General features: G+C 55.5%; 1 protein-coding gene across 1 annotated transcript; it reads right to left on the bottom strand.

The window, feature by feature from the left end:
- Positions 1-10,769: 10,769 nt before the first annotated feature.
- On the bottom strand, positions 10,770-11,694 carry INAFM2 (InaF motif containing 2). The gene has a single exon (XM_056133606.1). The coding sequence runs from the start codon at positions 11,285-11,287 to the stop codon at positions 10,826-10,828; it is 462 nt and encodes a 153-aa protein (XP_055989581.1). The 5' UTR covers positions 11,288-11,694; the 3' UTR covers positions 10,770-10,825.
- Positions 11,695-15,980: the final 4,286 nt, after the last annotated feature.

Raw genomic sequence — 15,980 nt, 5'->3', positions numbered from 1 at the left:
GCGAGCTGCAAGGAGGCTTGGGCGAGGAGGAGTAAGAACAGTCTGGAGTTGTCTGCGTGAGGGGCGGCTGGCGGCTGGGCGGGCGGGCGGAGCAGTACATGGGCTCCCCGGGAGAGGGACACAGTGAAGGCAAGGAGCGGGCCCACCCAGCACCTCCCGGGCACGTCCCTGTGCAGGACCAGCCCCCGGTCTATTCCTGGCCACAGCTGCTCTCAGAGGCTGCCCGGGACACGTCCCTCCTGCCCTGTGCCGAGTGGCCTCTCTCTGCAGCTGCTCAGGTGCAAGCAGCCTTAGCAGTGCGCACGGCCGGCAGAGGCCAGGCCCGTTCCCACGCCCCTGCCTCGTACCCAGGTGACTCACAGTCCGAGTCACAGGGAGGCCAAACCAGGGCGTCACGGCAACCAGCTGGCAGCCTCTGCCTTTTGGAGAGACAAACTGATTCCCAGAGAAAGGGAGGCTCCACCGCTGGCAGGAACAGAGCCGGGGACTGGGCAGCAGAAGTCAGGATCTTTTGGAAGAAATTTCAGGAAAGTCCTCCCCTCTCAAACGGGCTGGCAGAGCTGCCCCAGGGATCCCCTTTGTGTCCAGGTCGGACAGCAGCATGCCCTGGACCGAGCAAGCAAACGAGGCCCCTGCAGCCCAGGGTCTCTCCAGCCATAGCCCTGTGCCCCTCCTTTCTGCACCGGGGATAGAGCGGGGGGGGGGGGGGTGTAGGGGCTCGGTGACACCCAGGCCTCTACCAAAAGGGGGAGATAGAGCATGCAGCAGCCCCAGGAGCTAAGGCATCGGGACTCTCCTTGCTCGGTCTCCCATTCCTGTCCCTCCCCGGAGGCCCACGTCTGGTGAATGATCCAGACTCCGCACAAGCTGTGGCTGCCTTTCAATTCAACAAACATTTCCTGCGCACCCACTCCCAGCAATGCAGCCGGTGGGCGATGATGCTGCGCCAGCTGGGGAGGGAAGGAAGCAGGGAGCCAGGGGAGCCAGGCTGCGCAGCGGGCACTGATCCTGGCGCCAGGGCCTGACCGGGGCCGGAAGGGAGGAGCCCAGGGCCGCTGTCCCATCGCCTGCCGGCATAGGCCTGCACCACCTTTTTCTTTTTTTTTTTTTTCCTTTTTGGGTCACACCTAGCGATGTACAGGGGTTACTCCTGGCTCTGCACTCAGGAATTACCCCTGGCGGTGCTCAGGAGACCATATGGGATGCTGGGAATTGAACCCAGGTTGGCCGCATGCAAGGCAAATGCCCTACCCGCTGTGCTATTGCTCCAGCCCCTGCGCTGTCTTTTTCTAGTCATGCATGGCTTTTGCCGGGATCTTCCCATGAGGCAGTCCCTGCCCCCCGCCATTATTGTTCCTTTCTGACCAGGCCTTGGCCTCGCCAGCGCCAGCCCCTCTGGGCTCTCAAGAGTGTGCCCAGATTCTTTTCAAGATGTCTCCACTGTCCCACGGGCCTAAACCAAGGGTCACAGCAGTACTTTCTCACTGTCCTGCACTTCACCCCGCACCCCTCTGCTCAGGGAGGACTGGGGACTCACTCCTGCCATCCAGACCTACAGGGAGCTGCTTCACACACCAGGGCATGCAGATCAGTGAGCCAATGCAGTGGGGCTGTGGGGGCCTGAGAATTTGTGTTGCCAAGAGGCTCCAGGCAAGGCTGAGGTGACTGGATCATCAACTACACTTTGAGTGTTTGGACGAGGGCACAGCAGGGCTAGGGGTGGCGATGTGTCTCTACCCAGGGCTGCCTGCGGGCTCTGGGGACAGGCTACTGGCATCTGAGGCACCCTCACCCGTGGGGCTAGGGGCCACCTGCTTCTGCAGTGGAAAGCTGACCAGGCAGAGGCATGAGGAGAGACTGTGAAGGGGCATTGACGAGAGGGCTTGGTGACGTGGGCTGGATGGGGGGAGACGGCCCCTCCGAGACATGGCTAGATGGGTGTGGAAGAGTCCAAGCTGGCTGTCTTCGTTCTTCTTAAAACCATAATCCTCAGAGATGTGGCTGAGATACAGCAGTTTCTAGGAATCAAGAACAACAGTGAGAGGGTAGAGCGATAGCACAGCAGGTAGGGCATTTGCCTTGCATACAGCCGACCCGGGTTCAAGTCCCAGGATCCCATATGGTCCCCCTAGCACTGCCAGGAATCATTCCTGAGTGCAGAACCAGAAGTAAACCCTGTGCAATGCTGGGTGTGACCCCAAAAGCAAAATAAATAAATAAATAAAAAGGAGAAGAAGAATAGTGATCAGGAACCAAAATGCTAAGGGCTGAGAGAAAGTACAGACAGGAAGTTGCATGTAGTCAGTCTGGGTCCATCCCCAACACCACGCAGGGTCCCCCAGGCACTGCTAGGAGTGATCCCTGGAACCACAAATAATCCCTAAGCAGTACCAGGTGTGACCCACCTAACCCCACTTCACAAAAAAAAAGAAACAAAATTCAGATTCTAAGATTTCCAAACCCCCCAGCCCCAATGGTGCCAACGGTACAAAACGTCATTAAAGGGCATGTACTGAGGCGGGTTTGGCTACAGGCTGGTGCCAGGTTGGCTGTCCCTGCAGAGACTGAGCAGGAGGAAAAGTGGAGCAGAGGGCTAAGGGGAAACAGGGCTCTTCTACCAGAACAGTAGGAGAAAGGACACTGCAGGAGGAGCGGATGGAGCCTGGCACCGGGCAGCTTCACTGTGGAAGAACAGTACAAGGCAAAATACTCTGACTTTCCCATGCAAAAACAGGGTGAACTCTTCAGGATGAGGGAACCAGCAAACATGGTGGCCATCCCTCCTGCTCCTTGTTGGATCCAGCTAGGAACCTGGGGACAGGTTAGATGTCCCTCTACCAGTCCTGGGGTCATGCAAGCCTGGTGCTGGTATTCCCAACCCTTTGTTTAAAAACCTGACTGGGGACATCCTGTGGGTGTCCTGTGCTCCCTCCCACAGGCAAGGGTGATCCTTTGAGGGAGTTACTCATGAGAGCCTTCCCAAACTGTGGCCACAGAGAAGAGAGAGCACAAGGGGAGAACTCAGTGGAACTGCAGGCATCTCTGGCCTGGCCCAAGAGAAGGGTGTGCATTTGGATGTCTGGCGGCATGGCAGTGGAGGGGACAACAGACTTTGGTGGCCAACAGTCTGAACCAGAATCCTAGGTCTGCAAAGTGCTAAGTAGGGGAACTTTGATCTATTTGAACCTCCCCAAGCCTCAGTTTTCTCATCTGCAAAATGGGGCCAGGGATCTGAAACTTGAAGGGTTGCTGAGAAAATAGTGGAGCAAGCGAAACTCAGCCCCGCAGAAGCTTAGTTTCTGGGGGCCAGCAGCGCCCCGCATACCAAGATAAGACTCTGAATATCTGTGGAATAAACGAAGTGGCTATTTGATGTCATCGCAGTTGACTTTTCTTTTCCCTTCCCTTCCCTTGCCTTCCCTGGAATCTTGCCCTGGACTCTGGACAGTACACACTCGGGACAGCGAGGGGTGGGCTGTAGTTCAGTCTTCCAGGACAGCCTGCTTCCTTCAGTCCTGGGGGGCGGGGTGGGGGCGCAGAGGAGTTCAACACCTGAAACGCATTGTGACCCTGTTTGCCCCCTGGGATCATGGGGACGCCCAGGCTTCTCCCTCAGCTGCACAAGCAAGAGCAGCTGAGTGCTTGCAGGGTCTGTTTACATCAGCAGAGATCTCATGCACTCACACCACAGCTCAGGCTTCTTGATTATCCTCCCACTCCCCACCCCCAAAATAAACTCCCTCCCGGAACTCCAAGCCATTCAGTTCAGCCATAGTCTTAAAAACAGTAGCAAGGGTTGCGGATTTCCACCCGGAAACGCCTGCAAGCAGGGATCCTCGGCTGTCTCCCAAGGTACAAGTTGGGAAGGTTTGACCAGCTCTAGCCCCACCCCTGGCTCCAGAGAAGGAATAACAGGAAAAGACAGCCCTGCCCCCACCCCCAACCCCCCCCACAAAGGACAAAGGAAATGGCAAATGTCCCTTTGGGGCCATATCTTCTTGTAGGAGAGGGGACAAGGGAAAAGTAGAAAACAGTCACCCCTTCTCTGGTGCCTAAGTCATTTATCGTTGGCCGCAGGCCCGGCAGTCATCTCTGTGGGAGGGTGATCAGCACTTCGGAGGAAGGGCCGGGGGTGACCACAGCCAGGCTCTGGCTGAGACTGGGACTGGGAAAAGCAAACCAGGGCCCGGACAGACGCTGCTTTCTCTCAAGTCAGCAGCCCCGCGTCACAGCCGCTCATTAAGCATCCACTTGACGCCGGCGGGGTGGGGGGGGTGGGGGAGTGAAATAACGCAGGCCTGGCACCAGAAAGAGCAAATGTGGCACCCATGACTCCTTTTAAGGACCGGCTCTTGGAGCTGCAGGCTCCGGCGCACGAGGTGAGACACATCCTTGTGGGGAGGCTCTTTCTGGCTTGCCTCTTCACAAGCTCTCCAGGGCAAGCGCTCCTGCAAACCTCAAAAATAACCAGTAGCCGGGCCTTTTCCTTCCCTGAGGCACTCTGGGGACTCAGCGGTTCCTCTCCCCTCCTGGAGGGCAGCTGGTTTGGACCAAGAAAGAGGGTCAAAAGTCACCTTGATAACCATCTGTCCATACAGAAACATCCTAACCCTAAGTTACCGAATCAGGGTCTCCCCTCAGCAGGGGAATCACCTGGAAGGCTGGCTCCCTGGTGACAGGCTTGGCAGGCCTAATGTTTACCACCTGTCCCTTCATGTTCCTTTCTATGCATGGTTTCTGCCCCAAGGGACCAGCTTGCTCTGGAAAACATCTCACAGAAGTACTTCCTTGTACTGCCATGGGGGCTCTTCCCTATTCACCTGCCTGCCTCACATCCCTCCCAAGCATCCCAGCTCACCCATCACCACATTGTTCGCTCATCAATCCCCATCTGGTTAGGAGGAAAGTGAGGAGCCAAGGCTCTGGTCAATGCTGAATGTGGTCTCACTTCACAGGTCCCTCCCTGAAGCATGCCACCTAACCCCCAGGCGGCAGGTCGCTTAGAGGCTCTGGCCAGCAGAGCATGGCCCAGGCCAGCAGCATGGAGCTGAGAGGTCGCCTGACTCCAGGACATGCCAAACTGAGGGGAGACCTCAAGCTCTGACTCTGAACAGTGCGGTTACAGAGAGAGGCTTATTTAAAAAGAAATCCTTGGTAATCAACATAATTGCTCTTTTGGTCAAGTGGGTTTGGGGGTTTTGAGACTTTCTTGGCATGCTGAAGGGCCTAAATGGTTCCTGAATTAATGGCAGTGGTTTCTAGAAAATATTCTGAAGCAAAGCGAGAATCTTATTGCTACTTTATTGAGAAGCTGTTGCAAAAGCAAATTGTTGGGGCTGAAGCAATAGTAAGTAGGGAATTTACCTTTCATGCAGCCAAACCTGGGTTTGATCCCAGTACCTCCTATGAGCCCCACCAGGAAGTATTCCTAGGCAAAACCAGGAGTAAGCCCAAAGGGCATAGCACCTTTCCCCCTTCCCCCTAAAAAGCAGATTATTGCTATTTTAAAGACAGGGAAGTAGAAATCTAGCTCAGCACTAGAGCTCTTGTTTTGCGTGTGTGAGGCTCTAGGTTTGATCCTTGCACCACATACAAACATTTTCTCTCCCCCACCCCCACCCCCACAATGGGTAATTAACAAGGGAAGGTCAAATAGGCATGATGTTAAATTCCTTTAGAGCAAAACTAGGTGGTAGTTGTCTGGTCCCTTCTTAATTTTATAGTTCATAGACTGAGTGGGGCACAAAGAAACTGGGTTGGCCCCAGGCTGCTCCTTTCAGAACATCTGACTGCCAGGGTCCACACCAGGGGCTGCTCTTAGAATGCATTGGAGACGGGTGTGTGGTTCCAAAAAGCAAGCGGGTGGGAAGGAGGGTTGTTCGATTTAACTAGATACTGGAGGGACCACGGAGCATAACAAATGATCTGGCAGCTGCAAATGACAGGCTATGGCAGCAAGACAGCAGATGTGACCAAAAAACTGCCGGTGGAGCAGGTATTTTTTATGGCTCAGCGCTCAGCCAGGCTGCCATGAGAGAAGAAACAATTAAGGGTCAAGGGGTTTTATGCTGCCTCTGTGAGGAGCCCTGTGGAATACAGCTGCGGGTCTCTGCATCTGGAGAGGACAGGCAGGGCAAGCCCAAGTCCCTCAGTTTAGAAGTAAGAAAACTGGCCAGTGACCTGACCCATGCAGTGGTTTGTGGGGATTCTTTAGCAACCAGATCTCCTGGACCAGATTAGGGGCTCTGGATGTGACCACAAATGGATGATGACAGGTGACATCACATGGGGACTAACACCTTTATTCAGCACGGGGCTCAACCGAGCAGTCAAGCAACTCAGAGCACCTACTGCTCTGTTAGCTGCTGGGCAAGCGCCTATGAACGGACAAAGCCATGCAGTCCCTTCCTCCTCCCAGGGAGACAAAAAGAATAAGGAAAAAAACAAAGACCATGCAAACAACAAACTACAGCTGTGGTCCTTTTGTCACTGCACCACACTTCCAGAAATGCCTCCATTCTCTGCAGGCAGGAAGGACAATTCTGTCCCCTTTTAAATAGCAACGGGAGCCCTAAAGCTCAGGACCTGCGCTTTCAGTTCCCCTTAAGGAGACACGTAGGAACAAGTAGATGTCTCCACTCAGCATTTCAAAACAGGATATAAATACTCAACCAAAAAACACATTATCTTAGAATTCCCCAGCGAAAGCTCGAAAACAAGGTAGATTAAAAAAGCTTTCAAAAAGCTGTTAGGATGAAAAATCTTTCCTTCAAACTTCAGAGAAATACTCTCATTCTCAGCATCAGAGGGAAAATGATACCCACCTGGTCTTAGTGGCTTAGCAAACTCCCTGACCCCTCACTGGGCTTAACACAGTTACTACTGGGCCAGAGAGATAGTACAGTGGGGAAGGCGCTTGCCTTGCATGTGGTTAACTCAGGTTCAATCCCTGGTACCACGTATGATCCTCTGAGCACTATCAGGAGATATTCCTGAGCACAAAGCCAGGAGTAAGCCCTAAGCACTGCTGGCTATGACCCTAAAACCAAATACTACTACTACTACTACTACTACTACAAATCACTGTTAAGAGGTTATCTCTTTCTTCAAGTTCAGGCTGTTGGCCTGATCTGTGGCTCAATGGTAAAACACCTGCATTCCATGCGTGAGGCCAGGAGTTCAATTTTAAGCACTGCAAAAATAAAGCCAAACGAATCTAGGTTGTTGCAGTGAACACACACGATACTCTCTAATGTAAGCACACACCTAGGAAACCTCCTGGAGTCAGGCATAGTCTCTTATTTTTTTCTTTTTGGTCACACCCGATGCTCAGGGGTTACTTCTGGCTCTGCACTCAGGCATCACCTGGTGATGCCGGAGATCAAACCCAGGCCAGCTGCGTGGAAGGCAAATGCCCTTGCCCACTGTACTATTGCTCCAGCCCCCCATGAACAGTCTTGAAGCTCTTTTCTAACCCATGAAAATAAGCTCTCTGGACCACAGCTGTCCCGCAACAGTCCCTGAGCGGTGCCTGGCTCATCGCACACACCCCATCTGTGCCCAGTGCATGCGTGGAGCCATGTGGAACTGCAGGAACCACATGCCACAGTCTATAGAAAGGAGGGGCTGCCTTGAAGAACTGCAGAAAAATCTTGCACTCCCCTTCTGCTCTGCGTTACAGGAAACCATTGTGTGGGCTGAAGAGGGAAATAAAAGAAGGGCGGTCTTTTCCCCAGCTTCCCTGCAGACTACAAGGTGATGTAAAAGCACAGTGGCTCCCCCCAACAGCTCTTGAGAAGTGCAAGCCTCAGGGGGCTCTACCGACACTGACGTGTAGCGTGGCTGTGTTCTGGGTCAGCATTGTCTCATAATGAGGGGCGCTCAATCGCTTGCCATGTATTTTGCAGTCTAACTAATCCCTTCTCCTTGAGCCTTTCAACCCACATGCCTTATTGTTTGCTATAGGGAGGGAGAAAAAGCTTCACCTTTGAAGCAACCTAAACCTCCTACACCTCTCTCACTTCCTCCTCTGTAGACAAAACTGACCAGTCACCACCACTGAGGACCTGGAGTCTTTCTCTGTGTTGGCACTTTGGGAGCTATCTAGGGGCCGGAGGTTTAAAGGTGAGAACAGAAGCTGTCAGTTCTCCCGCAGCAGCTCTCCCCCAGCGTCGCATCTCCATACAAGCCCGCTCACCTGCACCTTAGTTGCCTCAGGGAAGTATCTGCTCAGACTCCGTTAAGAGCCGAACTCTCCAACCTTTGTAAGGTTGACAAAAAGTGGCTAAGCTGGTGATCCTCTTTAGCTGGACCCCATGCTTGCTTTCCAGCTAAGGTGGACTCCTGCCGTCTTTTTTTTCTTTTTGGGTCACACCTGGTGATGCACAGAGGTTACTCCTGGCTCATGCACCCAGGAATTACTCCTGGCGGTGCTCGGGGGACCATATGGGCTCCGGGTCAGCCTCGTGCAAGGCAAATGCCCTACCCACTGTGCTATTGCTCCAGTCCCTCCTGCCGCCTTTCACTTCATCCAGTCGTCTTCGGGCACAGGGAACGCCGGGGCATTTGCTTTCTCCTGCCCCACCTATTGACCCATCCACCGCCACATCTCAGCCTGTTCCTTCTTCCAATTTTTCCTTCCCCAAGAAATATGAAAAGAAAAAGGCTCGACTTACACAGGCTTATGTAGAGTTCTTAGAATGTATTTTTTGTTCACCTGAAAAATAAAACTTTTAAAAAATATACAGGACTTTTTGAGTACAGGTATATCTTAAATGGCTGAGTTAGAAATAATGTCTCTGGTCATGTTCACAGCTAGAGCTGGAGCTACTTGTCCAATTCCAGTGAAGGCTTTAGAGTCGGGAGGCCACGGCCGGCCCTCCGGGGAGTCCCTCTAGACTCTCTGATCGGTCCCAAACTGGATTGACAGTCCACAATGCAGGGGTCAGCAAGGGGAGAGGGGACTAGACTCCCAGATGTTCTCCTGCAAGTTCAAAGGGTTCTTGGAATAAGAGAACAATGTACAAATTATTAAAATATAGGACTAAAAATCCACACAATAAATATAAATTACAGATTATTATTGAAGTTATAAAGTGTCATTTTTTTCTTTCCCTAAGCCCCCACCAAAGTTTTAAAAAGGCCTCAAAGGCTTTCTAATGTCCAAAGTCAAGTCAGCAGCTCAGAAATCTCAATCCAAGACACCTTGGGGGTGCTACTGGGTGGCCCCTGGGCCCTGACAGCTCAGCTGCTGCGATCTTGGTCATGATAGGGCAAGCTTAAAAGCAAGGCTGTTGCCCCATTAACTGGGATGGAGGCTAACAGACTGAGCCAAGGCCAGACCAAGGAAGAGAAAACCTTTCAGGACTCAGGTGGATTCACCGTCTCTCTCTTAAAGTGCCTCATTTCCCAAAAAGGAAACAGTAAGGGGTTGGTATCTTGTCACTACCCACATTCAACTGTCTAAAAGCAAGTGGAAGAGGGAAATGGAATCCAAATTCAGGAGGTGTAATTCTTGATCCCCCCACCCCCATAGCTATTCATGTCATTTTCCACCTCAATAAAAGTAGAGGCAGATCAAAGTCAGGTTTGTCATGAGAGGGAGAGTCCCACCAGTCCAACCTTCCCAGGGCTAGCCGATTCATTGGCCAATCCTGAGTTTGAAGACTACCTTTCTGCCTCTCCTATAGTACAACTCAAAACTGCTGAAAAATGTGCTCAAAGCTTCACAACACATTTCATCTGAATTGCAGGCCTCCAGTGTCACTGCAGGACAAGGGAATGACAAGAGAGCGGGCAGAAGGGCTGCAAGGTGATTGCAGAACTAGAGATCTGGGGGATGGGGGGGAGAGAGTTTTAAAAAAAAAAAAACCACCACTTGCAAAATCACTCTACTTAGAAAAGCTCGCTCTTCCCAGAACTCAGAGAAGGCCCAAGCTCAAAGCACAGACACACTGGCTTTCCCTTCCTTCTTTCCTGGCCCACAGCCAGGTACCCCAAGAAGCCTGTGTGTGTGTGTGGGGGGGGGTCCTCTGGTGGGAAGAGGCACCATCAGCCCATTCCCCTCCCTCAATGGCTTCAACACTCTCCTAAGGTCCTTCCAACGAGTCTAAGATTATACTCTTCTGGGCTACGACCCTACCTCCTAACTGACATAGGAGTGGGATTAGGAAAAGAAGTGGGGGTGTGGGGTGGGGGGAAAAAAGTGTTTGTGCCCTTCTGGCTAGCTGCACTTTGGGGGCCAGCAAATAGCCCTCACCTGACCCCATCAGTCAGTAGCTACCCAGGGTGTGGTAGGATACATATATTCTAGGTAATTTTAGCTTCTATAGAGTGCATATGTCAACAACTATATACAGGGACCTATAAATTAAATGCATCTGTTGCCACTGCAACTAGGTGGACGTACCTGAGCTCCACTACTTTTGGTGCCCTCCTAGCAAGAGAGCTTCGGCTTCACACGGAAAAGCCCCTACAGCTCGTTCCCCTGAGTCTCGGAGGGGGTGGGAAGCCCGAGTCACCCCTCCACGTCGGATACACCCGAGCAGCGAGCGGCGCCAGGGGTCTCCCGCGCCTCCCCCCACTCCCCCGCGGCGCAGCACGGTCCTGGGAAGACCCGAAGCCCCGGCGCCTCGTGGTCCCTCGGCTGGAGATCCGCGCTGCAGGCTACTCGCCCCCCAGGGCGAGCTGGCGACCGTCGGTGCGGAGCGCGGTGCTGGTGGGGGCGGGGGGCGGCGATCACTCCCGCGGCCCCCGCCCCGCCCGCCCCGCAGCCAAGTCCTGCCTCCGGGCGAGCGGTGGAGACGGGGAGCAGGGCCGGGGGGCTTCAGCGACTCCCGGGCGCCGCCGCCGCCGCTCCGTCCGCGTCCTCCTCGGCGCCGCGCGGCCGCTCCAGCGGCCCGGCCGGGGGTCCGTCGGCGGGGGCCGCGGGGGGCGCCGGCCGCGCCGCCTGCAGCGGGGGCGCGTCGCGCGGCGCCTCGCGGCGGGACGGCCCCGTGGCGTTGGGCTCGGCCGCCCCCGAAGTCCCGGCCGGGCCGGTGGCGTTGGAGGCGCCGCCGGGGGGCGGGCCGGCGAGTCCCGCCGACGTGCCCGCGCCCACCGGCTGCCAGATGAGGCTGTAGTAGACGGCGAGCACGATGGCGGCCAGGGACACGGAGAGCACGTAGGCGAACACGGTGGCGAGCCGGACCCACTTCTTGTTGGTCTTGGCCGCCATCTTCGCCTTCTTGTCCCCGGTGTAGGTGGCCGGCTTGCCCCGCTCGGCCGGGCCCGCGTCGCGCTCCTTCATGGGGGGGCCCCGGCCTTTGCCCCGGTGCTCCACGGCCCCGGCTGGAGGGGGCCTGGCGGCCCGCGAGCACTGAGCACGGGGCGGCCCGCGCGGCGCCGCTCGCTCGCTCGCTCCGCGGCCGCTCCGCCGCGCCTCACGACGCCCGCCCGCAGCCCGCCAGCGCGTCGCCGCCGCCGCCGCCGCCGGGGCCTGGGCCCGTCACCGCCGCCAGCGCCGCCGCCGCCGCCGGCCCGTCAGCTGCTTCCCCGCCGCCGCCACAGCCGCCACAGCCGCCCGGCTCAGCGTCCCCATCCGCCGCCGCCGCCGCCGCCGCCCGCCGGCCGCCCGCTCTCCAGTGGCCGCCGCGCCGACCGCGCGCTCCGCTCCAGCTGGGCTCCCCCGCCTCGCGCGCCGGCTCCGGGGGAGCGGGAGGCCCGCCTCTTAAAAGGGCGACGCCGCGGTCCGGAAGTGCGGCGCGGGGAGGCGGGCCGCGGCCCCCGGGACGCCCCGTCAGGACAGAGTTAAAGGAGGCCGGTTCTTAAAGCGGCGACGCCCCGCGTGGCCCCGCGCGGGCTGCGCGGCGCGCGCCGGAGCCGAGCCCCGGGCGCTTCTTTAAAAGGGGAAGGAAAAAAAGGCGTCGTTGGGGGGCGGAGTGCGGAGCCGGGGGCGGGGCGCCGAGCTGTCAACGCGGGCACCGCCCCCGATCGCCCTGGTGGTCGCGTGTGGCCCGGAGGGAACGGGCCGCAGCGACTGACGCCCTCCCCCCTTCCCCAGGCCTCAGTTTACCTCCCCCCAAGAGGAGAGAGGATGCCACGCTCGTGCTCTCGGCGCGCGCCCCGCTCCAGGTACCCTCCCGGCGGGTCCTCCAGGTAGGTGGCTTCACACCTAACGAGTCTCGTCGGCTTTCGGGGTGGACGAGGAGGAGGCTGGAGACCGCACTGGGGTCGCCAGGGGCGTGTTCCTGCTCCCCTCCCTCCTTCCCCCCTGCCAGTCCCAGCTCTCGGCTTCGTTGCGGGGTGCTGCTGAAATCTTGCCTACATCTGTCTGCCCTCTTAAGGGGCGATTTGAGTCAAATCGCCCTGATCTGCCAGGGCTTGCAAGACAGACACGTGCTCAGCAGGTTAACCTGACTCTCCTCCCGCCTTAGTTCCAAAGTTCGCGACAGCCCCAGGTGGGGATCGAGGGAGATGCTTCGGTTTGGGCCGAACAGGGACCGAGGACGGGGCGGAGCTGAGCCGACGGAGCGAGCCTCCCAGCTCGCTCTCTCTCTGAGGACCGCCGCGGCTGCTGTCGCCCCTTCTCCTGCCCAGTTGAAGTGCGTGCTTAAGGCTCTTCTCCGAGCGGATCTCAGTAGCTGCCCTCTCCGTGCCAACCCCCGGCTTCCTCCTTCCCTCTCCCCTCGCCGTCACTCCCCCCACCCCCCACCCATTCGCTCTCCAGAATTTCTAGTTCCCTCCTGCCTGAATTCTACTTCCTGTGTTCCCAGAGCTGGGCGTGCAGCCCGTCTGGGTGTTTCAGTGGTTGTGGGAGGCTGTGCCTGGCTGCGGGAGTGTGTGCAGGCAGAGGACCGTGGTCGTGGTGGGGTTCTGTGAGTGAACCACCTCCTGCCTCTGTCCCGGGTGTGGACCTGAAACTGTCTGTCCGCTGGCTCTGAGGCATGACGCTCTCAAGCCATTCCATTTATCTATCTCCTTTAGCTTCCAACCTAATACTCACTGGGGAGGACCCCCATCACCAATACTGTGCCTCCCCCACCCCAACCACGCAGGGGAAAGCAGCCTTTTTTTTTCTGAGTGTGCTCCAGAAAAAAAAAATCACTCTGCTCCTAGTCTTCCCCTTGTCATTGTCAATACTATTTTAATTGGGGGGAGATTTGCACACATGCCCAGCTATGATGTGTGTGTGTGCGTGCGGGGGTCACAATCAGGTCACCCTTTCCTGAGCACTGCACTACTTTAGTTGTAGTTGCTTGCACAGTGCTCACCAGGGCTCCAAGTCATGGGCATGGTGCTCACTGAGGTCACCAAGGGGCTAGAGCCACACTTCCTGGCTGTGACGCTTGCTCATCTTTTTAGTTGTGATGCTCACGGTTATTTGGGGGGCAGGGAGCCCCCAGACTCTTTGTGGTGCTGAGGATTGAACCCAAGGGCTCCTGTGTGTAAAACATGTGTTCTCTCCTATCAGCATTTCCCAGCCCCTCACATTCTTTTCTATCCCTGTCAAAGAGCCTCTGAAGAGTTGCTCTGGAGGGCTGCTTCTGGGCCATCCAGCTGGTAGTTCAGTGTTAGGACCCAAGGATGTGTTGCTGCTTGGGCTCTGTGGTGCCGGGGACCACCTGGGCCACTCTGGTACTCCTCGGGGGCCTCCAGGGCACACCTGGTGATGTTTGGGAAACCACATGATACTAGGGGTCACGCGAGGTTTGGGCACATGACATGTCTGTGCCTTAAATCCTGTACTATCTTCCTCACATCTCATTCTTTTTTGGGGGGGTGGGTCACTCCCAGCTATGGACACCTGGCTGTGCTCAGGATTTACTCTGCACTCAGGGATCAGTCCTGGCAGGGCTCAGGGGACCATATGGGATACTGGTACCAAATCCAGTTTGGCTGCATGTAAGGCAAGCACCCTACCCACTGTCACTCCAACCCCTCATTCTTTTTTTTTTGTTTGTTTGTTTTGTTTTTGGGTCTCACCCAGCGTTGTACAGGGGTTACTCCTGGCTCTGCACTCAGGAATTATTCCTGGCAGTGCTCGGGCAACAATATGGGATGACAGGGATAGGACCCGGGTCAGCCACGTGCAAGGCAAATGCCCTACCCACTGTGCTATCGCTCTAGCCCCTCAACCCCTCATTCTTTTTTGAAAGGGGTTGAGAGGACCACAAAATGTGGTCCTCGGGGCTTACTCCTGGCTCTGTATTCAGGAATCACTCCTAGTGGGTTCAGGGGAACACTTGGTGTGCCGGGGATCCAACCCAGGTCGCTGAGTGCAAGGCAAATGCCCTATCACCTGTACTATCTCTCTTGGACCCTGCCTCACTCTCATTCTTGAGGCTCTGACATGAGGCTGTCACTCTCAGTGGCCAATCAGGAGCAGCCTTTTATTTTCTGAAATCATTTGAGTACATTCTTGGTACAGGCTGATGGAGAAAAGACAACCACTCATTCCGCACTTGGCTCCTGGGTTCGCCAGAGCTGCCTGTCGAGCTGAAACCCCATATTATCTCAGGATGTTGTCTTCTCTTCTCTCTGGCCTTCTTGGCAGGTCTGATCAGACCAACTGCACCAACCCGAATTGTTCTCCAAGATCCCAGGTTAAGGCCATCTCAAAGCCTCCTCCCATCCTCATTCTCCGATGCACTGTGTTCCTTCTGTTGCAAATTAAACTTCTCGCATTTTCCCCAGTGGAGCCCAAGGAAAACAGCCTGTCACTTTTCTATACTCCAGAATAATATACTTGAAGTCTCTATTGAATTTCTCTTACCCTATTCTTCTGCAAACCAAACAGTGCCAGATTCTTTAACCTGTCATCAATAAACCCTATTTATTATCTGGATTTGCATAGTGTCTTTTACCCTAGGAACTCCAAGTGCTTTCAGATATAATTGAGCCCGATCTCCCTGGTGCCTGAGCCATTAAGAGACCATTAGTGTACTATTCCTGTTGCAGACAACTAAATGGCCCCCTAGTGGCCTGAAAGTGAATATGCTCCTCTAAGTGCCTCCCCTCCTTCCGGTCCCCGCCTCCCCCCCCCACCCCCCCCCCCCCCACACACCCGGGGTAGGGCGAATCAGAGAATCAAAGCAGCTTGGGGACAGAGTGGGCCCCAAGGTTCACTTTTTTGTAGATGCTACCACAGTCCCTAGAACCTCCTCCACCACATCCTTATGGTGCTCTCTCCAGAGTCAGTGAGCTAGCCCCACCACACCGCCTGTCCCCCCTCCCCCCCACAGTGGTGTTCCTTTTTGATGGTTCCCTAAAGGTGACTGTTTTTATTGAGGCTCTGGCAAGTTCTAACCTCTTAGAACAGCAATGACATCCAGGAATGATGCTAAGCACTTAAGCACTCACATTTCTTGATTTCTTTTGTCATTCTTCTTTGTTACCTTCTTCTTCTTCTTCTTTTTTTTTTTACTTTTTGGGTCACACCCAGCTATGCATAGGGGTAATTCCTGGCTCTGCACTTAGGAATTACTCCTGGCACTGCTTGGGGGACCATATGGGATGCTGGGAATCGAACCCAGGTCAGCCGCATGCAAAGCAAACGCCCTACCCGCTGTGCTATTGCTCTAGCCCCTAACCTACATTTTTTAAGACATGGAGAAATTATCTCCATCTCTAAAGGCGCTTCGAAAAAGGAAGTTGCAAGTCATGTAGCTAGGAGGACTCAGACCTGAGTCTTTCTGACTCCCGGCCACGAACTTTTCATCCCTGCTTCATGGGGTCTCACAGCAGAAGTTGAATTTGCCTCTTTAGCAGGGGCTGTTGTGGGCAGGAGAGAGCACTGGCCTGCAGCTGTCACTGTCCACGGGAATTGCTTTCGGTTGCCAGAGGCAGCTGCGCTCTTTCCTGGCTCCTGAGACCAACAAATAGGGCAACTTGCATCCAGCTCAAGCCAGAGATTTGCAAGTACCTGCTAAGAAAGGATGGGGGCTAACCCCCCCCCCCACCTCCTGCTCCCAAGAGCAGCAAGTAGCAGAGGTGACCAATAG

Source organism: Sorex fumeus, unplaced genomic scaffold, assembly GCF_029834395.1.
Source record: "Sorex fumeus unplaced genomic scaffold, SorFum_2.1 ptg000098l, whole genome shotgun sequence".
In the NCBI taxonomy this organism is placed as follows: Eukaryota; Metazoa; Chordata; class Mammalia; order Eulipotyphla; family Soricidae; genus Sorex; species Sorex fumeus.
This window is presented reverse-complemented; position numbering and strand designations above follow the sequence as displayed.